Source organism: Geotrypetes seraphini, chromosome 3, assembly GCF_902459505.1.
Source record: "Geotrypetes seraphini chromosome 3, aGeoSer1.1, whole genome shotgun sequence".
Lineage (NCBI taxonomy): Eukaryota > Metazoa > Chordata > Amphibia > Gymnophiona > Dermophiidae > Geotrypetes > Geotrypetes seraphini.
The window spans coordinates 139025442-139053184 of record NC_047086.1 but is presented as its reverse complement, the minus strand read 5'-3'; the positions used below and the strand labels follow the sequence as shown (position 1 = coordinate 139053184).

The 27743-nt window shown below is 44.9% G+C and overlaps 1 protein-coding gene across 1 annotated transcript in view; it reads right to left on the bottom strand.

Annotated features, from left to right (window-relative positions):
- The window catches only part of AGBL5 (ATP/GTP binding protein like 5), a 327772-nt gene that overhangs the window by 65046 nt on the left and 234983 nt on the right, over window positions 1-27743 (bottom strand). Inside the window, 2 exon segments of the mRNA XM_033939734.1 lie at window positions 22494-22629; window positions 22966-23135. Coding sequence (XP_033795625.1) covers window positions 22494-22629; window positions 22966-23135 — 306 coding nt within the window.

Here is a 27743-nt window from a genome sequence, read left to right as displayed (position 1 = left end):
GAGTCGGGGCGGGCGAAAGGAGAGTCGGGGTGGCCAGAGGAGAGTCGGGCAGGCGAAAGGAGAGATAGGCAGCATGCGCGGTATACGGGTGTGAGCGGTATATAAAAATTTCTGTACATAAATTTGTGTTTTTCGCGTGCTATACCCGTGTGCGCGTTTTACACGGGTACGCGTTATCTACGTGAAAATACGGTATTGAGGGTTATATGTGGAATCCTCCCAACAGAGACATCAAGATTAAAGCTCGTATGCTAATTACATGCAAATCCCATAATGTAGTTTATGCCATCACTTGCCCATGCGGGCTCATATATGAACACAAGTCGCGCATAGCTACGGAAAGCATCCAGGCACCTTTAGTCCAGCACTGGATGGAAAAAGCTCACACCATAGACGATTTAAGATGGAGGGTCATAGACTGTATAAAAGAAGGGTGGGAGGGTGGTTACATTGAGAACAGATTAAATTTCAAAGAACAACGGTGGATATACACTCTGAATATGGTGCATCCAGGAGGATTAAATTTGGAAATAGAATTGATGATACTAGTTTAGGCTCCTCCTACTGAACTGATGTCATCAGTGAGGTAGTTGATGAGTCACCTGATTTATACAGAACAAAAAATGCCGCGGCCATCTTTGCACAGAAGAACACACGTCGGGATGCTGTGGAGCAAAAAAAAAACGGGTAATTATACTTCTAGAACTGCTAAGATATTGTGGGATTAGTTTAAAGCTTTAGAACAATGAAACGGATGTATTTACCAGCTCTTGCCTCTTATTTGCAGGGGACCCGTTCTTGTAAAAGCCTTCGTGTGAAACTTGTTGAACCTTAAGGTCCTTCCTGAGGTTCAAAAAAAGAAGAAATAGCTAAACCTAATAATAATAACAGTTTATATACCGCAATACCGTTAAGTTCTATGCGGTTTACAGAAGATTAGTGGAGTACAAGTTGAGTTGACGTACAAGTTGAGTTAACTTAAGGGATGTGGGAACAATGGGGAGAAAGGGCAAGAGAGGGGAAGGAGGGAAGTGGGTCAGCTGTCTAGGTATTTCAGGAATAGGTGAGTTTTGAGGCGTTTCCTGAATATCTCATAAGTGGTGGGCAATAGGAGTTGTTCTAGGTCTTTACCCCATAGAGCAGCCTGATGTGAGAGAAGATGCTCATGGTGTTTTTTTAGTTTGCATCCTCTAACCGGGGGAGAAACAAAATGCGAGTGGGAGCTTCTCTTGTGTTTGTTGGCTGAGAAGGAGAATAGGTCAGTGATGTATTTAGGGGTTAGACCGTAGAAAACTTTAAAACAGAGGCAGGCGAACTTAAACTTTACACGAGCTTCCATCGGCAGCCAGTGTAGCTGTTTGAAGTATGGCGTCACATGATCGAACTTCTTTAGACCGAAGATTAGTCTGACTGCAGTGTTTTGCATTAGTTGTAATCGTCGCATATTCTTTTGGGGGATTGCTAAGTACATAAGTTTTAAAGTTGTATAAGAAAAGCTTATTGATTTGCACAAAACAGAATATAGAGCGCAAGCACTTAAAAAAACACTAAGGTCTGATGATGAATAAAAGCCAGAAAGAGAAACAAGCCTTCAAATAATTTGGCTGGTGGTTGGCTGGAACTGAAGACCATAGAGGTACATAAGAATATAAGAACTGCCATCTCCGGATCAGACCCATGGTCCATCTAGTCCGGCGATCCGCACACGCGGAGGCCCAGTCAGGTATACACCTGATGTAGTTTTAGTCACCCATATCCCTCTATGCCTCTCGTAAGGAGATGTGGATCTAATTTGCCTTTGAATCCTAGCACAGTGGATTCCTTAATAACCTCCTTTGGGAGAGCATTCCAGGCGTCTACCACTCGCTGTGTAAAGCAGAACTTCCTGGCATTTGTCCTGGACTTGTCCCCCCTTAGCTTCAAACCATGTCCTCTTGTCCGTGTCGCGTTGGACAATGTAAATAATTTATTTTCCTGCTCTATTTTATCGATGCCTTTCAGCATTTTGAAAGTCTCGATCATGTCCCCTCGCAGCCTCCTCTTCTCAAGGGAGAACAGTCCCAGTTTCTTGAGTCGTTCCTCATATTCCAAGTTCTCCATACCTCTTATCAGCTTCGTTGCTCGTCTCTGCACCCTCTCCAGCAGTTTTATATCCTTCTTTAGGTTGGGAGACCAATGTTGGACACAGTATTCCAAGTGCGGTCTGACCATTGCTCTATAAAGCGGCATTATGACTTTCTCCGATCTACTCGTGATTCCTTTCTTTTATCATGCCTAACATTCTGTTTGCTTTCTTTGCCGCTGCCACGCATTGTGCCGACGGCTTCAGGGTCCTATCTATCAGTACACCCAGGTCCTTTTCTTGTTCGCTCTTACCCAGAGTTGCGCCTGACATTCTATACTCGTGTCCCTTATTCTTACTACCTAAATGCATTACTTTGCATTTCTCCACGTTGAACTTCATCTGCCATTGCTCTGCCCATTTCTCTAACTGATACAAGTCGCTCCAGAGCGACTTGTATCTGATTGCCCGGCATAGCTTTGTGTCATCTGCAAACTTAATGATCTCACTGGATACTCCTTCTTCCAGGTCATTGATGTAAATATTAAATAGGATCGGCCCAAGAACCGAGCCCTGGGGCACACCACTAGTCACTTTCTCCCAGTCTGAGAACTTCCCATTTATGCCCACTCTCTGCTTTCTGTTTTCCAGCCATTTGCCTATCCAACTGTGTATATCTCCCTCTATTCCATGGCTTTGTAGTTTCCTGAGAAGTCTTTCATGTGGAACTTTGTCGAACGCCTTCTGGAAGTCCAAATATATTATGTCCACCGGCATTCCACTATCAATTTGCTTGTTCACGGTCTCAAAAAATTGAAGTAAATTCGTTAAACATGATTTCCCTTTCCTGAACTCATGTTGACTGGGTTTCATCAAGTCGTGTGTATCTAGGTGCCGGACTATGCTATCCTTGATCAGTGCTTCAACCATCTTTCCAGAGACAGATGTAAGGCTCACAGGTCTGTAGTTGCCCGGTTCCCCTCTCGATCCTTTTTTGAAAATTGGCGTGACGTTCGCTTATCTTCCAGTCTTCTGGTATCTGTCCAGTTCTGATTGTCAGATTGGCAAGTTTTTGCAATAGCTCTCCGATTTCAACCTTCAATTCCTTTAAAACTCTCGGGTGAATTCCATCCAGTCCAGGGGATTTGTCACTTTTAAGTTTGTCGATCTGGTAGTATATCTGGTCCAACTCCACTTCAACTGTGGTGAGGCTGTCTTCTATTACTCCACTAAACACTTTCACTGCTTCTGGTATTTTTGCGGTATCCTCCTCCGTAAAGACGGACGCAAAGAAGGAATTTAGTTTGTCTGCAATTTGTTTATCCTCTTTGATGTACCCTTTTCTTCCCTGGTCGTCCAGGGGTCCCACCGCCTCTTTTGTGGGTTTTTTCCCTTTCACGTATCTAAAGAAGGGTTTGAAGTTTTTGGCCTCTTGCGCTATTTTTTCCTCATAGTCCTTTTTGGCATCTCTCACCGCCTTGTGACATTTCTTCTGATCATCTTTATGTTTTTTCCATGCTTCGGTTGTTTTCATGTGTTTCCATTTTTTGAAAGAGTCCTTCTTTTCTTTTATGGCTTCCCTCACCTGTCTGGTAAGCCATGCCGGTTCTCCCTTACCTTTTGTTCTCCCCTCTTTGGAGATCCTCGGAATGTGGAGATTTTGTGCTTCTGTGATAGTATTTTTCAGTAGGGACCATGCCTGGTCTACCGTTTCAAGTTTGTCCACCTTTTTCTTGAGTCGTTTCTTCACCATGGCTCTCATGTGATCGTATTTGCCCTTTTTAAAGTTTAAGGTTTTGGTTAAGGTTTTGGCATGTTTTCTATTCCCGATGTCAAGCTTAAAGCTGATCACATTGTGATCGCTCGTCCCCAGCGGTACCGTAACTTCTACTTCTTTTGTCGGACCCGTGAGGCCATTTAGTACCAAGTCCAGGGTGGCGTTGCCTCTTGTCGGCTCTTTTACCATTTGTTCCAGGAAGCAATCCCCTAGCGCCTCCAGGAACTTGGCCTCCTTGCCGCAGTTGGAGGTTCCTAGTTTCCAGTCTATCCTCGGGAAATTGAAGTCTCCCAATATTATTACATTGCCCGTCTTGCATTCTTGTTTGATTTCCTCTATCATTTCTGAGTCAGTTTCCTCCGCCTGTCCTGGGGGACGATAGTAAAGGCCAATTTTTGTGTCTGCGCTGTTTTGGCCAAGAATCTTGATCCAGAGGGACTCTAGCTTCTCTTTCATTTCCGTCGTAGCCACTTCAACAGATTCTACTCCTTCCTGAACATATAGGGCAATACCTCCACCTTTCTGCCCTACTCGATCTCTTCTATATAGTTTGTATCCCTGTAGCACTGTGTCCCATTTGTTTTCTTCATTCCACCATGTTTCTGTTATGCAAATGATTTCCAACTTATCATGTCTTGCTATTGTCTCTAGTTCCCCCATTTTGTTTCCTAGACTTCTAGCATTCGTATACATACATTTGAGTTCTCTTCGTGTTACCTTTTTGGACTTCCTACTCCTTATTGTCTCTACTGTTTCTTTCACAGTTTCCTTAACCGCTCCAGTGTTGTCTCCCTTGTTTGCTGTACGGTCATCCCCTCCTGTGTCTGAGTTGTCCCTTCCTGCCTTGTCTTCCTTATTTGCTGTGAGGTCGTCCCCTCCTGTGTATGAGTAGTAGCCCATGGTTTCTTCATCGGGGCATCCTGTCGTCCGTGCCATCGACTGGTGGTCGACTGTCGGCTTTCCCCTATTTGTTAGTTTAAAGCCTTCTCGATGGCCTTCTTCATGTTGCCTGCCAATACTCTTGCTCCTTCCTTGTTGAGGTGTAGTCCATCCTTTCTGTAGTACTTGCTTTTTCCCCAGAATGCCGTCCAGTTGCGCACGAAGTCAAAGCTTTCTTCTTCGCACCATCGTCTCATCCAGGCGTTAATGGCTTGCAATTCCCCTTGTCTCTTTCCATCCGCTCTTGGTACTGGGAGGATCTCGGAGAAGGCCACCTTCACCTCCCTGATCTTCAGTTGTCTTCCAAGTGAGCGGAGCTGGCCCTTCATCTCTTCCCTGTCATACTTCCGTCCGCTCACATCATTTGTTCCCACGTGGATGAGCACAGCAGTATCCTCTCCCCCTGCGCTGTCTATGATCCTGGAGATCCTGTTGGCCACATCCTTCACTCTTGCTCCAGGCAGACAGGTGACGATTCTGTCCTCTCTTCCTCCTGCGGTGTGGCTGTCCACGTGACGTATAATGGAGTCACCTACGATGATCCCCATCTTCTTTATTCGGGGGTTTCTCAGGGGTCGTAAGTCCACATCTATGGTATAAGGCCAGTCTTCTTCCTCCAGTGCTACTCTTGAAATAGTTTTCGGCTCTTCAGATGGGAGGACGTCTTCCTGTGTTCTCTCCCTTTCTCCTGGTGTGTGGATGTCTCCTACCTCATCTTCGGTTTTTTCTGTGTTTGCATGGATGTCTTCTCTCCTCTCTTCCAGGCCTTCTGTCTGGGTATCCTGAGTACAGCTTTCCAGCCCTGGGATCTCTACGTGTTGCTGGTGGGCTTCCTCGATAAATCTTTCTAGTTCCACGATCCCTTCGCTGGTATCGGGCTCCCTTAGCAACTTCTCCTGCATGCAGTTTTCCTCCTTCCTGGCAAGGAGTTATTCGAGTTCCATCACAGTTCCCTCCAGCAGCCGAACTTGCAGTTTCAGGCTGTCCAGCTCCTCGCATCGGCTGCAAATGTATGCCCTAGTCCCCGAGGGGAGGTAGTCATACATGTTGCAGCCGGTGCAGAAGACTGGAAAGCTCATCTTCTGGCTTCCGTGGGCGTTCATGTCTTGTTCTCCTTCTCAATTGTGTGTGTCCTGCCCTCTTGATAGCAGTCCTCCCGTTGATTGTTGGTCTTGGTTGTGTTGGTACTGTTGAGCTGTTTGAGAGTGTTTGTCTCGGTGTGTGCTGTGTGGCTAGGTAATAATAAACAAAAGAACAATGTAACTTACGTATTCGGGCTCCCTGTTAGTCGGCCCAGCTTCCTGGCTCCTTCTGCAGGCTCCTTTGCAAAGGCGCTCTTGCTAAGGCAAGCGCCTTTACCGCTCGCCTTCGCCGCGCGCCGAACGGCTGTGCGCCGTTGGCTCCGCCCCCTTTTCAAGGGGGGGTCCGACGCTGCCTCTGACGCGGTGGGGGTGGGCAGAGCTTACTCTCGCCGCTTCCCCGAGCCCTGTGCTTCTTCCTGCCTTCTTCTCCTGCTTCAAACTCTGTCTCTCAGGCTCTCCCCTGCTCGATCTGGCTACCAAACACTGCTGCCTCCTTCTCCTGCACGCGGCACCAGATGCAGAGGTACTTAGAAATGTATTATCTGAAGAAAAAAAGATTGATTAGAAAGTAGGTACTTTGAAGTTTACTATATGCCGTTGTGGATTGATGGTGTATATTACATAGACAACATCATAAACAACATTGGGCTATTTTTAATACAACATTTTTTTCAATATGCACACTGATGTTCCCAGATCAACTCCCACTGAAACTAATATATTATAAATATTCTTTTAAACATGGTATACTGTGTTTTTATTATCCTTTTAATGATGGTATACTTTGGGTTAATTATGTTAAATCTTACAGTCCTGAAATAATGATAACAAATCAGTAAAAACCACCTTTTTATTAATAACATTGTAGGGACGTCTATATTAGGAAAAATGAATTTTTGTACGAATATCGAACGCCTATCCGACACCTAAGTAATGCTGATTGGCACATGCGCCACAACAACGTCTAAAGTAGAGAGTTGCGCGGGGACAGAAATCCCACCCGTCCCCACCCGTCCCCGCCAAAATCCCACCCATCCCCACCCGTCCCCGTGAGGAATCCCTCCGTCCCCACCCGTCCCCGTGAGGAATCCCTCCGTCCCCACCCGTCCCCGCGAGGAATCCCCTCCGTCCCCACCCGTCCCCGCGAGGAATCCCCTCCGTCCCCACCCGTCCCCGCGAGGAATCCCCTCCGTCACCATCCTTCCCTATAAACTTCAGAAATAGTTATTTTATTTAATTATGCTACTGAATTAAAGGCTCTGGTAGAGACCCATTTACAAATAAGCAAAGAGACTATTAATTTGGAAATATTAATTGGGAAGAATACATACTTTGTAAATGGGTTTCTACCAGAACCTCTAATGTAAATATAAAATATAAATACTCAGCTGATGAGAACCCACAAACTGTCAGCTGAGGACTTCCTTTGCAGTTGGCCTGGGGTCCCTTTTGCCAAGCTTGGCAGGCAGCAGTAGCGTCCCTGAGTCACAGATGCTGGCACCTCAGTGGCTCATGGATGCTGCCAGCGACTGCTGCGCTTGGTGGAGGGGAGTTCTGACCATCTCTAGAGGAGGTCCTCTGCTGGCGGTGCTTGGGGATCCCCACCAGTCACAGCAAGGGCCAACAAGTACTTCAACACTGTAGAAATAAAACCAGAAATGCATTTCCTTTTCTTTTGAACACAAAACAAAGATATCTGCCATATACATTTCCCAAGGCAGATGACTCTATGCAATGTCACCTCGGTAACAAAATACAAAAATAGACAAATACACCCCCTCCCTTTTTACTAAACCACAATAGTAGGTTTTAGCACAGGGAGTTACGCTGAATGCCTCGCGCTGCTCTCAATGCTCATAGGCTCCCTGCGCTAAAAAACAATATTGCGGTTTAGTAAAAGGGAGCCATAGTGCAAAATATAGACAGCAGATATAAATTCTCAAAACAGACACATTTTGATCACTAAATTGAAAATAAAATCATTTTTCCTACCTTTGCTGTTTGGTGATTTCATGAGTCTCTGGTTGCACTTTCTTCTTCTGACTGTGCATCCAATCTTTCTTCCTTTCTTTCAGCCTCCTGTATGTTTCCTCTCCTCCAGACCTCATTCTCTCCCCCAACTTTTTCTTTCTGTCTCCCTGTTCCCCCTTCTTTCTGTCTCCCTGTCTGCCCCCTTTCTTTCTTTCTCCGTGCCCTCCCCCAAGCCACTCGGTTTGCTGCCACCGCCATCGGGGAATAGCCCCCAAGCCACCGCTGTCCCAAGCTTTCCCTGCAGAAGCGTTGCGCTGACCAGCATTCCGCTCTCTGACGTCAATTCTGACGTAGGAGAGGAAGTTCCGGGCCAACAAGGCATTTCTCCTCATTCCATCCATCTTCATTTGTCTCTGTCCTTGTCTTTACCCCATGTTCACCATTTGCCCTTTCAATGTCTTTATCTCCCCCCCACACACTTTTTCAGCATTACTTATATGTCTCTATTTCATCTCCTCTTCATGTCCCCTCTGTATCTCTATCCTTATTCAGTAGGTCCTGCTTACCCTTTGTGTCACTATCTCCATTTTCAGCTTTCCCTCCCTCTTCCTTTGTTAATGCACCCTGTAGCCAGAATCTTTCCACCCTCCCTCCACTCCGGCCCAGCCCAGTATGAATTATTTCCTTTTGTTTCCCTCCCCTCTCTCTCTTCTGCTCCCTCACCCACAAGTCCTGCATCTGGCCCTCTCCCTTCTACCTGCACCTGGCAACACCCCCCTGCTCCCTTAAGCAACTCGTCAGCAGCGGTGATCAAGACAAGCTGCCGACATCGAGGCCTTCCCTCTACGAGTCCCACCTTTGTGGAAAAAGGAAGTTGAAACAAGCGGGACTCGCAGAGGGTAGGCCCCGACGCCAGAAGCTTGTGTCGATCGTTGCTGCTGAGTTGCCGAAGGGAGAGGGAGATAGGAAGGCTGTAGAAGCTCCGGAGCATGACACCGAACCCGGCCAGGATGATTTCTTTTTCAGGCTGCTGCTGCCGCTACCATCCCCCACCCGAAATGACAAAAAACAGCCTAATGCCCGCGTCGGGAAATAGCCATGCTGAGCAGTGAGCTCAGCACGTACACAGATGAAAGCCTTGCTTGCTGATTGGTCCGGCGGCACGGTGGGGCGGGGCCGCCGGACCAATCAGCAAGCAAGGCTTTCATCTGTGTACGTGCTGAGCTCACTGCTCAACATGGCTATTTCCCGACGCGACGCCAGACTGGAAGCTGCATCGCCAGAATTTAGGTAGGTTGTTTTCATCCCCGTGGGAGTCCCGTGGGCAAGGGGGCGTCCCCGTGGGAGTCCCGTGGGTCAGGGGGGCATCCCCGTGGGAGTCCCGTGGGCCAGGGGGCGTCCCCGTGGGAGTCCCGTGGGCCAGGGGGGGAACCCGCGGGATCCCCGCGGGACCCGCGGGATCCCCGCGATCCCCGTTCCCGTGCAGACCTCTAGTCTAAAGCACGCCTAAAACTAGACGTAGTTTATAGAATTGGGGCCTCTTTGTCTGCAGTATTAGATATTTTGGAAGTGTATGGTATGGCCTCTGACTTTAAAATCAATATGTCTAAATCAGTTATTTTTAATCTTAATTCTTAACCCTTCCTGAATATCCAGGATGCTTGTTAGAGAGCTTGTGGCCAGAAGGGGACATCTATGCATATATGGTAAAGGTGTCCTGTACTTCTGCCATTCTGAACTCAAATTTTTCAAGCCTTGGGAGAGCTATCATTTATCCTAAAACACAAAAATGCTGTCTCTTGCATTGTAAGCCCCCTGGGGTTCCAGTTCATGCTCATAAATTGACTATCAAAGGTCTAAGGGTTCTGAGAGTGCAGAGTGCAAAAAAGACATACCTGAATTAAATAACAATGCTAGATCAACAAATAATATGAGTGATAGAGGCAACCTCAGTGTGAGGATCAGTGAAGGGAGAAAAACTCCAGCGCTTCACACTAAAGGGCAAAGGTACAATACCTTTGCCTGCACACCATCACTGGTAGCCTCACGTGTGCATAAATCAAAATTATAAGTAGTGCTACACCAAAATCAGGTAATAATTACACTCAGTGTGAAAGAAAGCAATAAGCACTCAAAGAACCCTCCCCAGCCAACTCCCCCAAACAAAAAATAACAAAGGGCCACAGCTAACTTATCTTCAAGTAGTCATGTTGGTGATGGCTGTGCGCCAGATGACGGGTTCAACCAAGCCCGGTTTCGGGAGATCAATGTCCCTTCATCAGGAACCCTCAGATGGAAACAAACACTGATGTGAAATGGAGCCAGCCGGGGGAAGATGGAACTTACAGAGGGTTGCGCAACTGCGCTAATAAGCCAGCAGCAACGTCATGATCGGAAGAACCAATCAAATCAAAAAGGGGAGGAGTCACATGCTAAATGACCATGTTCCACTCGATACAGTCGTTGAGTTGTTGAGCATCTGTGGCAAAGTTTTTTGAGGAGTTTCATATTGCATAAATTGGCTATGGCATTCTTTGTGGCTGTTAAATTAACACTGGCCTGACACTGGAAGCAACTAATGATCCCTTCTGTAGAACAGGTGATGAATAAACTAGATTATATGTTTAATATCAAAATTAACTGCGTGCAAATATGGTAGAGTGGTACCCTTTCTCAAAGTTTGGGATACTTATCTTGAATGGAGACATGAGGCAAATTGATTTGTATCTGGGAGTTGATGATCATTATCTCATACTAAGTTACAGTTATGCTGGTTCACAATGGGGCAAAAGGTGAAAGACTTTGGGGGTTACTTGTTTGTTTATTTTCTTTTGTTTTATTGACATCATATGTACATAATTTTGCTGATGATTTGCTGTTTTAGCCTGTTTTACCCCTCAGCTTATGTAGTGGGGGGACTTGTTAACTATTTGTGATGCATAGTTTCTTTGTTTTGTATTTGACAATCAAAATTATAAATTAAAACTTTTTTTTTAAATGTAAATGAAGCTTCCTACAAGAGATCTTGCAAGATGAGATTGACTACCCAATTATCTAGGAATAGAGAGGGATTGTACAAGAATGATGAGTTTATATTGAAATAGATGAGTAGGGCTTGTGTTTAGTGTATGCAGTTGTGGATCCTCCTCCACTGCTATCCTACTATCAGTCGGTGTACCCCAGGGTTCTGTCCTGGGACCTCTTCTTTTCTCCATCTATACTCATTATTCCCTTGGTGCTCTGATCTCCTCCCATGGTTTTCAATATCACCTCTATGCTTACAACTCCCAGATCTACCTCTCCACAACAGAAATCTCTACAGGAATCCAGGTCCGAGTCTCAGCCTGCCTATCCAACATTGTTGCCTGGATGTCTCACTAGAGAATGACACAGGAACAAATTTGTCCCCATCCCTATGGGATCTATCTCCATCCCCATCTCATCCCCGTGAGTTCTGTCCCTGTCCCATCCCTGCAATTTCAGTCCTTATCTCCACAAGCCTCGAACACAAAGTTTGAGGCTTGTGCAGATGAGGACAGAGCTTGAAAGGATGGGGCAGGGATGAGGACAGAGCTTGCAGGGATGGGGCAAGGACATGGACAGAAATCCCTGTCTCATCAGCTCGCAATCTTGCAGTCTTTGACACCTCTATTTCTCTGCACAAATCCAACAGACCACCAAAACCTGTCATTTTTTCTGTATCACCAAATCTGACCATCCCTCTCTGAGCACACTACCAAAACCCTTATATACATTCTTATCTTCTCATGCCTAGACTAATGCAACTTGTTTCTCACAGGTCTTAACCATCTCTCTTCTGTTCAAAATTCTTCTGCATAACTTATATTCTGACAAAGTTGCTATGCTCACATTACCCCTTTCCTCAAGTCACTTCACTTGTTCCATATCCATTTCCACATACAGTTCAAACTCCTCTTATTGACTTACAAGTACATTCACTCTTGAGGAAGAATCAGGATTAAGACCTGCATGAAAATGTAGGAGAAGACCCCTGAAACCCCAAAAAGCACAGTTACTTACCGTAACAAGTGTTATCCAGGGACAGCAGGCAGATATTCTTGACTGATGGGTGACGGCACCGACAGAGCCCCGGTACGGACAATTTTAGAGTGATTGCACTCTAAGAACTTTAGAAAGTTCTAGCTAGGCCGCACCGCGCGTGCGCGAGTGCCTTCCCGCCCGACGGAGGCGCGCGGTCCCCAGTTAGGATAAGCCAGCTAAGAAGCCAACCTGGGGAGGTGGGAGGGACGCAAGAATATCTGCCTGCTGTCCCTGGATAACACCTGTTACGGTAAGTAACTGTGCTTTATCCCAGGACAAGCAGGCAGCATATTCTTGACTGATGGGTGACCTCCAAGCTAACAAAAAGAGGGACGGAGGGAAGGTTGGCCATTAGGAAAACAAATTTTGTAAAACAGATTGGCCGAAGTGTCCATCCCGTCTGGAGAATGCATCCAGACAATAGTGAGATGTAAAAGTATGAACTGAGGACCAAGTAGCAGCCTTGCAGATTTCCTCAATGGAAGTGGAACGGAGGAAAGCTACAGACGCTGCCATAGCTCTAATCTTGTGGCCCGTGACAGAACCTTCCAGTGTCAGGCCCGACTGAGCATAACAGAATGAAACGCAAGCAGCAAGCCAATTGGACAGGGTGCGTTTCTGATACAGGATGACCCAACTTGTTAGGATCAAAGGACAAAAACAGTTGAGGAGATGATCTGTGAGGTTTGGTGCGTTCAAGATAGTAAGCCAGAGCACGTTTACAATCCAAGGTATGCAAAGCCTGTTCACCTGGATTAGAATGAGGCTTTGGGAAAAAAACAGGTAGGACGATAGATTGGTTAAGATGAAACTCAGACACAACCTTAGGAAGGAATTTTGGATGTGTACGGAGGACGACCTTATCATGGTGAAAAACAGTGAAAGGTGGATCAGCCACCAGTGCATGGAGCTCACTGACCCTCCTGGCAGAAGTGAGAGCTATAAGAAAGACCACTTTCCAAGTTAGAAATTTAAAATGCGCTGTGGCCAAAGGCTCGAAAGGAGGTTTCATTAACGCAGAAAGAACCACATTAAGATCCCATACAATAGGAGGGGCCCTAAGAGGTGGCTTCACATTGAAAAGGCCCTTCATGAACCTAGAAACCAAGGGATGAGCTGAGAGGGGTTTTCCATGAATCGGCTCACTAAGGTGAACTCTTATCGAAGAGGATTTAAGACCAGAGTCCGATAAGGACAGAAGATAGTCTAACACCAGTCCTACTGCTATAGACATGGGATTATGGTGATGCAAGAGGCACCAGGAAGAAAAGCGAGACCACTTTTGTTGGTAACATTGAAGAGTAGCCGGTTTCCTGGAGGCATCAATAATAGAACGGACAGGCTGAGAAAGGAGAGAGTGAGCCGAAGTCAGCCCGAGAGATACCAAGCTGTCAGGTGCAGAGACTGTAAGCTGGGATGAAGTAGAGTTTGCTGATGCTGTGTAAGTAGTGAAGGAAACAGTGGAAGAGGTATGGGTTCCCTGCAACTGAGTTGAAGTAGAAGGGAGAACCAATGCTGTCTGGGCCACCGTGGAGCGATGAGAATCATGGTGGCTTGTTCCCTCTTGAGTTTGAATAATGTGCGCAGCATGAGCGGAAGAGGAGGAAATGCATAAAGGAAGAGATTGGTCCAATCCAGGAGAAATGCATCGGGTTCCAGACGGTGAGGAGAGTAAAGTCTGGAGCAAAACAGGGGCAGTTGATGGTTGTGGGGAGCTGCAAAAAGATCCACTTGAGGTGTGCCCCATTGAGAGAAAATGGACTGGAGGGTCAAGGGATCGAGAGTCCATTCGTGAGGTTGAAGAATTCTGCTGAGATTGTCTGCTAAGCAATTCTGTTCCCCTTGGATGTAGACCGCCTTCAGGAATAAGTGACGAGCAGTCGCCCAGGTCCAAATTCTTTGAGCTTCCTGACACAAGAGACGGGATCCCGTCCCTCCCTGTTTGTTGATGTAGTACATTGCAACTTGGTTGTCTGTGCAAATGAGTAGTACCTGAGGAAAAAGAAGATGTTGAAAAGCCTTGAGGGCGTAAAACATCGCTCGGAGTTCCAGGAAATTGATGTGGTGTTTCTTTTCCTGGGTAGTCCAAAACCCCTGAGTTTGGAACTCGTTCAAGTGAGCTCCCCATGCATAGGGGGAGGAATCCGTGGTGATGACCAGTTGATGAGGAGGTAGATGGAACAGCAGACCTCTGGATAGATTTGAAGATGTCAACCACCAAAGAAGCGACTGCCGAAGAGACGAGGTCACAGATATGAGTTGTGAACAAGGATCCGTCGCTTGGGACCACTGGTTCGCTAAGGTCCATTGAGGAGTACGTAGGTGGAGACGTGCGAAGGGGGTGACATGCACTGTGGAGGCCATGTGCCCCAAGAGCACCATCATGTGATTTGCAGAGAAGAACGTTTGCTGCAACACCCGTTGACAGAGATGAAGAATGTTGTGAAGGCGATTTGTTGGAAGAAATGCCCTCATCTGAAGTGTGTCCAGAATGGCTCCAATGAATTGAAGTCGCTGAGTTGGAATTAGATGCGACTTGGGTAGATTGATTTCGAACCCTAACAGTTGAAGGAAGAGAATGGTCTGATTGGTGGCAAGTTGAACGGCCTGAGGAGAATAAGCCTTGATCAGCCAGTCATCCAGATAAGGGAAGACTTGAAAATTGTGAGAGCGGAGATAAGCTGCGACCACAATCAGACATTTGGTGAATACCCTGGGAGAGGAGGCTAGACCGAAGGGTAACACCTTGTACTGGTAATGATGCTGGTTGACGAGGAAGCGTAGATATTGCCTGGACGTTAGATGGATAGGAATGTGAGTGTATGCTTCCTTGAGATCGAGAGAGCATAGCCAGTCGCCCTGAGAGAGAAGAGGATATAGGGTTGCAAGAGATAACATTTTGAACTTCTCCTTGACCAGACACTTGTTGAGATCTCTGAGATCTAATATTGGTCTGAGGTCTCCGGTCTTTTTGGGTACTAGAAAGTACCGGGAGTAAAATCCCAGGCCTCGCTGGTCTTGAGGAACTGGTTCGATGGCATTGAGAAGAAGGAGGGAGTGAACCTCCTGAGCCAGTAGGAGGGACTGAGAGTGGGTGGAAGCAGACTCTTTTGGTAGGCCTAATGGTGGAGGAGTCTGGAAGTTTAGGGAATAGCCGTGGGCTATGATTGAAAGAACCCACTGGTCGGAGGTGATTACTTCCCAGCGAGAGAGAAAAATTCGAAGTCGACCTCCTATGGGCTGAGGAAGAGAGCAGGAGGGAGGAAGACTGGCAATGCCCTGGAGAAGGGAGTCAAAAAGGCTGTGTCGGCTTAGGTTGAGGAGCAGGTTTAACGTTAGGCTGTTGCTGCTGACGAGCATGTTGGTGCTGTTGGTGTTGCCTCCGAGGTTGGGGAGGATGAGGCTGAGCCGGCCAAGCCGAAAATCTCCTCTGATACGAAGATTGTTGTCTAAATGGACGAGGAGGAGGAGGTTTCTTCTTGTTTTTTAACAAGGTGTCCCACCTAGTTTCATGGGCAGATAGCTTTTGGGTGGTGGTATCCATGGACTCCCCAAACAGCTCATCCCCTAGACAGGGCGCATTGGCAAGTCGGTCCTGGTGGTTCACATCCAGGTCTGAGACTCGAAGCCATGCCAACCTTCTCATTGCCACAGACATAGCAGTGGCTCGTGATGTCAGTTCAAAAGTATCATAAATTGAACGGACCATAAACTTTCTGAGTTGCAAAAGGCTAGAGGTGCATTGCTGAAAAGCAGGAAGTTTACGGTCCGGAATATACTTTTGAAAAGAGGTCACCTGTTGGATGAGATGTTTGAGGTAAAAAGAGAAGTGAAACGCGTAGTTACCTGAACGGTTGGCCAACATCGCATTTTGGTAAAGGCGTTTCCCAAATTTATCCATGGCCTTGCCCTCTCTGCCAGGAGGGACAGAGGCATAAACACTAGCTCCCGTAGATTCCTTCAGGGTCGACTCCACCAGCAGAGACTCATGGGGAAGTTGGTGTTTGTCAAACCCTGGAATAGGAATCACTTTATAAAGAGATTCTAGTTTTCTCGGGGCTCCTGGTATTGTCAAAGGAGTTTCCAAATTTTTATAGAAAGTTTCCCTCAAGATGTCATGGAGGGGCAACTTTAAAAACTCTTTGGGAGGTTGGTCAAAATCCAAAGCATAGAGAAATGCTTTGGATTTTTTAGAGTCAGACTCTAGAGGAATAGAAAGAGTGTCTGACATCTCCTTTAAGAATTTGGTGAAGGAGGAGTGCTCTGGTTTAGTAGCAGGATCCTGCACCGATGGATCATCCTCATCAGACGAATAATCTTCCTCGGTACTGAGGGGATCATCAGAGTCGTCCCACAAGTCAGGGTCCCGTATCGATTGAAGATGGCCCTGAGAGAGTGGAGTGGATGTCTCGGTATGTTTGGTCTTGCGTACCGATTTCCCCGAACGGGTCGATACGGTACCTAGTGACTGCACAGCGGTACGGGTTTCAGAGACCGGTACCGGATAAGAAGCTGAGAGAACAGTGCGTCGATGAGACTTTGGTTCTGCTGATAGAATAGGCATGGATAAAGATTTCTGCGGTGCCGATAATGCCGATGCCGATAATAGAGGCTGATCGACAATCGGCACCGAAGGCTCAGTAGGTACCGACACTGGAAGGCTCGGAGTCAATAGAGCCGGGAGCAATTGTTGCAGTTGCTCCTTAAGTTGGGCCTGAAGGATAGAGGCAATACGCTCATCCAACGTTGGTCCCGATGGCACCGGTACCGCTTTTTTCTTGCTCGGTACCTGCGGTGCAGCTCGACGCTCGGGTGAAGTCGATGCCGATGATGAGGCAGTAACTTCAATGGAAGCGGAGCGCTTACGGGGCCGGCGCGCAGTCTGCAGGACTTGGCTTACTGCTTGCTCGACTGGCGGCCCGAGGACAGTAGGGGAAGGCTTCTTAGCCGGCTTACCTACTGGTTGCGACACCGGAGATGTAGTTTGCGGTGCCGAAACTATCGGTGTCGGTTTGGAGGAAGTTGCCGACGTCGATACCGGAGGAACTTCCATAGCGGTACCGAACAGGATCCGCTGTTGTATTTGCCGGTTTTTCAAAGTTCTCTTTTGAAGAGAACTACAGCGGGTGCAGGTTTCAGCCCTGTGGTCCGGACCCAGACACTGTAGGCACCACTTGTGCGGGTCGGAAAGAGATATAGGGCGCGCACACCGCTGGCACTTTTTAAAACCCGGTGACGGGGGCATGAATGGAAAAACGGTTGTAGCAAAATCGAAGCCCGAGGCTTCGATGGTGCCAACAGGCCCCGCTGGGGCCGATCGCAAAAAAACGAAAATAAAGAGTTTTTTGTTTTTTTGTTTTTTTAACACGAACAAAATAAAATAAGGAAAAGAAAAATTCTCGAAGAGAAAAAACGCGCGAGCGGGAAGGCGAAAAACTGTGAAAAATATTTCCAACAGCCATTGGAAACACGCATCTTCTTAGCTCTGCGGAAACTAAGAAACTGGGGACCGCGTGCCTCCGTCGGGCGGGAAGGCACTCGCGCACGCGCGGTGTGGCCTAGCTAGAACTTTCTAAAGTTCTTAGAGTGCAATCACTCTAAAATTGTCCGTACCGGGGCTCCGTCGGTGCCGTCACCCATCAGTCAAGAATATGCTGCCTGCTTGTCCTGGGATAATATAAAGTTATACTTCTAAGAGAGATATTGTGCTTATGAATTCAAGCCTCTGAACAATCATATTTCTGCTTGTCTGCAGGAGACAATATGCTCTATGAGGGATACACCTTTGCTCTAGTAACTGGCAGAGATCTGCTGACTGTGACATCATTGAATAAACTCAAGCAACAGTACAGGATAAAATGTCCTACCAAAGAATTATCAGAACTATTGACAGAACTACAATCAAGCTCAGGACAGAGGAGGTCTGTCCTCAGCAATTATTGCCTTAGTATTAAGAATGCAGTGTCAGGGAAATAGAAAGGTCAGTTTTGACATTAGGTGATGTCATGCTTCAATATGGCTCCATGATAAGTGTATAGACCATATAGCCAATAGAAATGATGCATGTGACAAATCAATGGAAAGTGAGTATGTAATCTTTAACTAGGTAGTACCCTAGGCTACTTAACTAAAAGTATATAAGTGGCATGCCAGCTGGCGGGGGGAGGAGAGAGGGAGAACGGATCTATGAACAGAAGCTGGACACTAGAGAATGACACGGTGGCGGTTTACCCGCGGCCACCGCGTTTAGCCGCGGGTGACCCGCCGAAACGGGGAACGAAAACTAGCAGTCGCTGTGGAAACGGGGACAAGGCCGTCTTGTCCCTGCAGTGAGGCATGAAGGATCGCGCGGCCCCCGCAGCCCACACCCGCCTGCCCAATCGATCCTAGTGTTTAGCCAGCTCTCTCCCTTTTCCTCACCTTAGTTTGTAGGTTTTCTTTTTCAGCGACCCGCACACTATCAGAGAGCCGCGCACCCGCTGCTGCTCAGTTTCGATCTTCTGCTCTGACACAACCGGAAACAGGAAGTTGCAGCAAAGCAGAAGATTGAACACTGAGCAGCCGTGCATGCGCGGCTCTTTGGGAAAGCGTGCAGGTCGCCGAAAAAGAAAACCTACAAACTAAGGTGAGGAGAAGGGAGAGAGCTGGCTAAACACTAGGATCGATTGGGCAGGCGGGTGGTGGCTGCGGGGACCGTGCGATCACTCGTGTTCCCGGCTCAAACTGGAAGGAGGGAGTGAAAGGGAGAAGGATTCTGGGCCAAGGGGATGAAGACGGAAAGAAAAACCCACAGCAGGAAAGAAAGGGAAGGACAGGCAGGTGAGCCAGTTGCTAGAAGCAGGGGGGGGGAAGAAAGAGGGGAAAAAAGCTAGATGGGGTTGAAAAGAAGAGACACACTGGTATGGAAGAGGAAGATAGGGGAAATCTGGACACAGGAAGGTAACAGAAAGAGGGGAAATTATGTGCATGGGGCATAGGGACAGAGACATAAAGGGGACATGCCATGGGGATGGTATATGGACACAGGGGGGGGCAATGACAGATACATAGGGGAGATATTAGAAATGGAGAAAATAGGAGCACAGAAGCGAGATGGTTTGTGGGGATGGGACAGGGACCGAGCTTGCAGGCTTCAGTGGCTTGCACAAATTACATTGTAACGTGCCATGAAAATAAGAGGGAGGAAGGTAGATAGATAGATAGGCCACGCGAGAGGAGCTGAAGGGTGGTAGAAAGGAACAGATGGTAAAGGAGGGAGGGAAGGGTGGTGGTGGAAAGGAATAGGACAGACATTGAAGGAGGGTGGAGAGGAACAGACCTCGAAGGGAAATGTGGAAGACAGAGTGGGAAGAAGACAGATGCCAGACTATGGGGGAGTGGAGGGAAGAAGATGGGTGCTAGACCAATTGGGGGGGGGGTGAAGGGAGAGGCACAGTAACAGCAAATGGAAGATGCAGAGAGAAGACACACAGTGGATGGAAGGAATTGAATGAGAAGATGTGGAAAGCAGAAATCAGACAACAAAGGTAGAAAAAAAAATTATATTTATTTATTTATTTTTTGCTTTAGGATAAAATAGTATATTAGTTGTGTTGATAAAAATTTATAAACAAAGCCCTGCCAGCTGAATATCTCTTTCTCTAGTTCAGCAGCAGGAACTTTGATTTATAAGAAAGGAATAAGCTAAATATTACAGTACTAAGGCTTATATGGATGCAGCGGGGATGGTGACGGGGCGGTGAATGGGATGGCAGTGGTGGTGACGGGGCGGTGAAAGGGATGGCGGTGACGGTGACGGGGCGGTGAAGGGAACGGCGGTGACGGGGCGGTGCAGAGGATGGTGGGCCGGGGACGGGGTGGTGACGGGGACAGATTTTTTCCCCGTGTCATTCCCTACTGGACACCACCTTGTATGTATGTTATCCTTTTAGCCCAATGTGCTGTACTTTATTATTTCATGTGAGCTGACTTTTGTTTATTGTTAATAAACCTAAATTATAATAGCAGTTGGATTGTTGCGAGGTCAGTTTTTTGATAAGATCTGCAGCCAATCTTATCACTCTGCAGCTCCTCAATATCCCTCTTCTCTTACTTTCCCTATACCCCTCCTCGGGAATTCATCATGTAAGTCTCTCCTATCTGTAACCTTCTCCTCTACTGCCAACTCCAGGCTACGTCCCTTCTGTCTTGCTGCAACATATAACTGGAATAGACTGCCCGAGTCTGTATGTCAAGCTCCATCTCTGGTAGTATTCAAATTAGGCTAAAAGCCCACTTTTTGAACATTGTTTTTAACTCCTAACTCCCATGTGCTTGTAATGCACCCCATCGTTCTCACTCTGAGAAATTCCTCAACCCCCCTACTTGTCCTGTTTTTCTGCTGAGCAGGGACTTTCTTTTGAATTTTTAACATACAGCACTAGATACGTCCAGTATTGCTATAGAAATTATAATCAGCAGTAGTAGTAGTAGCAGGTCTCACATGTCTGTGGAAAGCAGTCGTTTGTATCATTTGCCTATACTACTTTTAATACTGAGGAGGTTTGCTATGCTGCTTTTTATACTAAGGGGGTTTCCTCCTATAATATGAACAAATTAATTGAATTAGATATAAACAAAACAGACTAGAGGTAGTAATAAAGTGTTAAAACTTTATAGAGTCTGCTTATTTTGGTTGACTAAATCTAGGTAGCTTTTTATAGAATGACACCTTAACTGGAATCCAACAGGGTAAAACTAGAGTAAGCTGGTTCCAAGCTCCAAATTAGTTTTAGAGAACTGGGAAATTAGTTGGACTTAAAAGCTCATTTTTAGATACTGGGGGTGGGGTGAACAGGTGTGAAGGGAGGGGATATATGAAACTAATATGGATATGGAGGCTGATCTTGATTCTGAGAATAGATGAGAATTAGAGTATATGTAGTGAAGCATGGCATGATGTGACAGGGCATAAAGATGGGAGGAAAGGAAGGTAGAAGGTAAATAGGGCAGAAAGTGTCATGGAGAAGGACTATGTTCCATGACCTGTGTAGATAATGTAAGATCCAATCTATAATTGGCTAACACTCTTAAACCCTCGGGGGGGGGGGAATGTTTGAACTGAGAAAAAAATGCACAATAGTTACAAAAATGCTCAATAGTTACAAAAGTTCTTTAAATAATGGACATCAGTATAAGCCCTTGGCATGCAAATGAGGGATTATGGGCTCGGGCAGTAACTCATAGGTGACCAGCACCAGACATGAGTCTAAATGAGAATTGCCCCATACATCATGTAGTCCTTTTTGATGTTATTAATCTAATCAAAATCCCATTTAAATCAAAGTCAAACATTCACACTGGGGGAGAAAGGGTAAGAAAAAATACAAAATCAAAAAACTCCCAAGAATCATCACAATGTGTAAAAAATGATTAAGTGTAAAGTGCAAAGTGCAAAGTGCAAAAGTGCTCACAAAAAATTCATGCTAGAATTGTCGTGCTCCATTGCTTCTTATTGAAATTTGATAGCATCACTAGATAGCAGCGGAAAAGTGAAGCTATCAAGTGATGCTATCAAATTTCAATAAGAAGCAATGGAGCACGACAATTCTAGCATGAATTTTTTGTGAGCACTTTTGCACTTAATCATTTTTTACACATTGTGATGATTCTTGGGAGTTTTTTGATTTTGTATTTTTTTCTACCCTTTCTCCCCCGGTGTGAATGTTTGACTTTGATTTAAATGGGATTTTGATTAGATTAATAACATCAAAAAGGACTAAATGATGTATGGGGCAGTTCTCATTTAGACTCATGTCTGGTGCTGGTTACCTATGAGTTACTGCCCGAGCCCATAATCTCTCGTTTGCACACCAAAGGCTCATACTGATGTCCATTATTTAAAGAACTTTTGTAACTATTGAGCATTTTTGTAACTATTGTGTATTTTTTTCTCAGTTCAAACATTCTCCCCCAAGGGTTTAAGAGTGTTAGCAATTATAGACTAGATTCTAGATTGGACATTATTGGCTACAACATTGTCCAAAGGGTTGTATATTTTGTGTGCTAGATAATGTAGGGACATGAAACATTAAGGGGTTGAACAATATCATGAAACTACAGTTGATGTTTAAAGAGCTCCAGAAACTGAATTGGGCAGTTGTGCTACTGAGAGAACCCCATTTATGCAAGGGAAAAAACACCAAGCAAACCAAAGTAATTGCAACAAAAAGGAAAAGAAAAAAAAATATATTACTCTGTGCTGTACAACTTTAATAAAAAAACAGTTTCCATGACAAAGCCTTCAAAAGCCTTCACCAGACCTTCAATAACCCATTGCTTCAAATTACCTTGGAATGTCTGTGTTTTTCTGCTCACAGGATATCATATCAGCAATAAAACATTCCAAGGCACAGCTTTGTTCTGGATACTGTTGCCTTGGTCTTCAGTGGATTAATTTACTTGGTCCCTTTCATCATCACCTGTGAAAAAAATACTTGTAGCATGACAGTACCCATAATGCCACAGAAACCCAAAGAATGAATGTGAAATTAAATTAAATCGTAATTCCTCTATAAATAAGCAATGTAAATGATGGCTTATATCATATATGTCCATTTACCTGTTCAAAGACCTCTGTAGTATACCTGAATGGGAACCCTGTTGTTGTTGGTGGACTTGCCCTTCCATTATCATGGCAAGCCATAGGGATAATGTTTATTGATCGTCCTGTGTTGTAGTTGCATTCCAATGTATAACTATAAAAATAAATAACAAATAAACCACCTTTGGTATGAAGCATTCCATTTCTTGCCAGTCACAGAAAAAGCCTACAGGTTTATTATGGAATTATCTTAAGCAATGATAGCAGTGATAACTGCCCGATTACCTCTCCTGTCTCCATCTTCTGATTACTTGTAACAAAGAAATGCTTCAAAGAATTAAACAATAGAATTTATAATTAGCCATTAAAGATGAACAATCTATTCAGATATACTGCTCTAGAGTAAATTTTTTTAAAAATCAAATAGGATGAAGCTCAATTCCCTACCTCTGAAAGCTAACTAATTAAAACAAGTCATTTGTGTACCTACCTGTGAATAATGCCTGTAGCTTTATGAATAGCCACTCGCCCACTGCCTTCTTTCGACTGTCCATCCCGCTTATCTTTGGCATACATGTTTTTCTCTGAGAAGTTGCAGCCCATGAAATCAAAGTAAGCTGAGTTCAGAGAGATAAGTTTTGGAAAAAGCTGATTCTCAATCTGTGGGTGGAGACAAAAAAATTAACATTAGGGCTACCATTAATGCACATATGAACTTGACATCAGTTGCTATAACTCAGGTACATCTCTATTCTGTTTAGTTTATCTGCATTTTAACCAAACTAGAAACCCTTAACTGCTAATTTTCTTCCCCTGAATCCTACCAAATAAGTTCAGAACACATGTATTATGCTGTCAATCAGCAGATGGAGACAGAAACCAAAGGCTTGTAAGCTTGCCCTATGTAGGCCCCATGCAGCAATAAGCTCTTCAGCATTTCTATAATATTTATTTAGAGCAAATGGAGGGAAAAAAACTACATTCCCAACACCCCCACAAAAGAGAGGGAATCCACAATTTTTAACATACCTGTACTGTATATACAACTACATACTTGAATACCTGATTGTAAAACCGCTTAGATAATCTTGATAGGTGGTATATTAAAAAAACCTAATAATAATAATACTAAAGAGATCCATTAAAGACTAGGTAACTCTCCTGATAAGACAAAATGAATATAATCTTTCTTTGAAATAAACAGTAGGACAGGAATCTAGATCGGTCTCATAGCACTCAAGAAAATTACCAGGTATGAATATATTTTTCTTTTTTTATTGTCTACCAGACCAGTCCAGAATAAATGGAATGTAATAAAACCACCATCAAACTGGGTGGGATCTGAAAACTCCTGTTCTAAGCACTCCTGCCTCAAATATTGCATCCTTTTTGGCTATAACATATAGGGGTAATTCTAAGATTCATGCTTAGTGGGCAAAGTTGAACCAGCAATTTATAGAATAAGGTCTGTTACATTTCAAACGTTATTATTTAATTCAGTGTCTCTCAAATTGTGTACAATGCCACAGTGGTGTGCCCTAAACAGATTCCGGATGCATAAGGATACAAATGCCCAAACAAGCATCATTCTTTGACGTGATTGGTCCTTGAAAACTAACAGCAAGTAATTTTAGTTTTATTTTTAATGTAGTAGTTATCCTAACTTGAGCAACAAAGCAATCAAGGCTTTGTTACCATTTGGATCTTCTTATCTTTGCGAACTTGGATTTTCAGCTCTGACAGAAATTAAATTAAAAAAAAGAGAACGACTGCAGATGATGGATGATGAAATGCACATTTGCTTGTCAAATATTAAGCCATGTTTTGAGTTAATTTGCACTCAAAAAAACAAGCACATCCATCTCATCGATTAGCTATTCTATTCTATCTACTTTAGTTTCACCGCTACAGTAATGCCAGGATGTTTTAGATAGGTTTAAGCGGGCTAGAAAATTTTTAAATAAATAAATGAAATATTAACAATTTTGTTATTTTCCTATTCAAGTCAACTAATCAGTCTTTATGGATAAACTCCAAGATTAAAATTGGCGGAGCTCAAATCCTTTGGAAGGACTGGATTATTGCAGGCATTAGATCTCTGAATGATGTTATTTCGGAAGGTAAACTGCTGGAATTTTCACAATTGCAACATAGATTTGGTCTTGGTAAAAAACAAAGTTTTAAATGGTTGCAATTGAAGCAGGCCATTCAGGTTGGGTTCCCTGAATGGAAAACATTGAATAATCAATATAGTTTAGAGTTCTTATGCTTCCAAGCAGACTTCCTAGGGCATCAAGCCGCATTGTGGTATAAATTAATATCTGGATATTTGAATAAAAAACCAAAAAATGGTCTAAGAGACATTTGGAGCATTGAGATTAAGCATCAAATTACTGCATCTCAATGGCCACTAATTTGGTCTTGGAGAATGAGATGTACAGTGTCAGCATCTATGAGACAAACTTGGTTCTTTTTATTACATAGAGCTTTTTGGACCCCTACACGTTTGCAAAAATTAGATAGTTCTAAGTCCAATAAATGCTGGCAATGTAATCTGGAACCTGGGACGTTGGATCATTTACTGTATCATTGTCCCTACATTAAAAGTTTTTGGAATGCAATTTGGCCACAAATTAATAAATTGATGGAAAACCATGTAGCAATATCATATGATACAGTGTTATTTGGAATGATGATGAGAAAAAAAAGTCAAATTTCACCAGAAAATAACAAGCTTTTACTAGTCATGACAGGGGTTGCCATTCAGCATATAACCAATAACTGGAAGAATCATAGTAACCTTAATTATACATTTTGGTGGAATACAATTTGTCATATATTCAAAATGGAAAGAGTAATAGCAATACAAAGAGGGACATATCCTAAATTTATAAAAATATGGGGGCCATTGACAAAGTATTGTACTGAATGAATAGTAGGATTTATCTTCTTCTTTTCTTCTTTTTCTTGTCTTCTTTATGGCACACATGGAGGAGGGGTAGTGAAAATAATTTTACATAACATGTTATAATATGGTATACAATATGTATAAGGTGATTGGAAAGAACTTGAAGGGTGGGGGGTGGGAGAGGGGATAAAAAAATTTGTTCAGAATATTATGTAATAGATATAAAAGTGATATTGTGTATTCATTAGTTGTAACTCAATATTTTGTACACTTCATGTAAAATATGAAAATGAATAAAGAATTATAAAAAAAAACAAACACAATTTTGTTATAAACTGCAGGTTTGTTCATTTATAATTGTTTCTTTGTAGATTAGGTCCTTTTTTCCTGATGAAGCAATAGTGAAACGCTGGCCACCGTCAGTGGGACCGATATTGAGAGTGTGCTGCAGTTAAAAGCTAAGTCTTCAATTATTCCAATTCACTTTCTGAGGACTGGAATCTTGGCAGCTTAAGTTTTGCACAATAACACAATTGAATTTTCAAGCAATTTAGCAATTTAAAATCTAAAATGTAGAGAGCTAAAGTGAAGAAGTTTGTTTGTGTCTATAAAGTTATTACTCTCTAGTCAGAGAATGGATCCTATACTCCTGAAGGAGTTCTGGGGCTTTTTCCTCCTTTTTCATATAAAAGAGTTTTTTTATATATATGAGGGCGAATCAAAAGTTAAAGGCAATTGGTAAATAAAGCACAGTTACTTACCGTAACAGGTGTTATCCAGGGACAGCAGGCAGATATTCTTAACACATGGGTGACGTCACCGACGGAGCCCTCGGTACGGACCTTTTTAACTAGAAGTTTCTAGTTGGCCGCACCGCGCGTGCGCGAGTGCCTTCCCGCCCGACGGAGGAGTGCGTGGTCCCCAGTTAGGATAAGCCAGCTAAGAAGCCAACCCGGGGAGGTGGGTGGGACGTAAGAATATCTGCCTGCTGTCCCTGGATAACACCTGTTACGGTAAGTAACTGTGCTTTATCCCAGGACAAGCAGGCAGCATATTCTTAACACATGGGTGACCTCCAAGCTAACAAAGAGGGAGGTGGGATGGTTGGCCATTAGGAAAATAAATTTTGTAACACAGATTGGCCGAAGTGTCCATCCCGTCTGGAGAACGCATCCAGACAGTAGTGAGTAGTGAACGTGTGAACTGAGGACCAAGTGGCCGCCTTGCAGATTTCCTCAATGGGCGTGGAACGGAGGAAAGCAACAGAAGCAGCCATAGCTCGGACTCTGTGGGCCGTGACAGTTCCTTCCAGTGAGAGACCGGCCCGAGCATAACAGAAGGCAATACAGGCAGCAAGCCAATTTGAAAGGGTCCGTTTGGAGACAGGACGACCCAAACGGTTGGGATCGAAAGATACAAATAGCTGAGGAGATGATCGGTGAGCTCTGGTACGATCAAGATAGTAAGCAAGGGCACGCTTACAATCCAGTGTGTGCAACGCCTGTTCCCCAGGATGCGAGTGAGGCTTAGGGAAGAAGACGGGGAGCACAATGGACTGGTTAAGGTGAAAAGCTGAGACCACCTTGGGAAGGAATTTAGGGTGGGTACGCAGAACAACCTTGTCATGGTGAAAAACAGTGAAAGGTGGGTCGGCAACCAGTGCATGCAGTTCGCTAACCCTCCTGGCAGAGGTGATGGCAATTAGGAAAAGCACCTTCCAGGTAAGAAGCCTGAGCGAAGTTGTGGCAAGAGGCTCAAACGGAGGCTTCATGAGTGCTGAGAGAACCACATTCAGGTCCCAGACGACAGGAGGAGGCTTGAGAGGCGGCTTGATATTGAAGAGCCCTCTCATAAATCTGGAAACCAGAGGATGAGCCGTGAGGGGTTTTCCGAGAATAGGCTCATGAAACGCAGTGATGGCACTGAGGTGGACTCTGATTGAGGTGGTTTTGAGGCCAGCATTGGACAGTGAGAGCAAGTATTCCAAGACAGTTTCCACCGCTAAGGAGGTAGGTTCCTGATGATGCCGGAGACACCACGAGGAGAATCTGGTCCACTTCTGATGGTAACATTGGAGAGTGGCCGGTTTCCTGGAGGCGTCCAAAATGAGGCGGACCGGTTGAGATAGATTCTCCGGAGAGGTCAGCCCGAGAGAAACCAAGCTGTCAGGTGGAGGGAAGACAGATTGGGATGCAGTAGAGACTGATGCTGCTGTGTAAGCAGAGTAGGAAACACAGGAAGAGGAATGGGCTCCCTGGAGCTGAGTTGAAGCAGGAGGGAGAACCAGTGTTGACGAGGCCACCGAGGGGCGATGAGAATCATGGTGGCGTTGTCCTTGCGGAGTTTGGACAAGGTCCGCA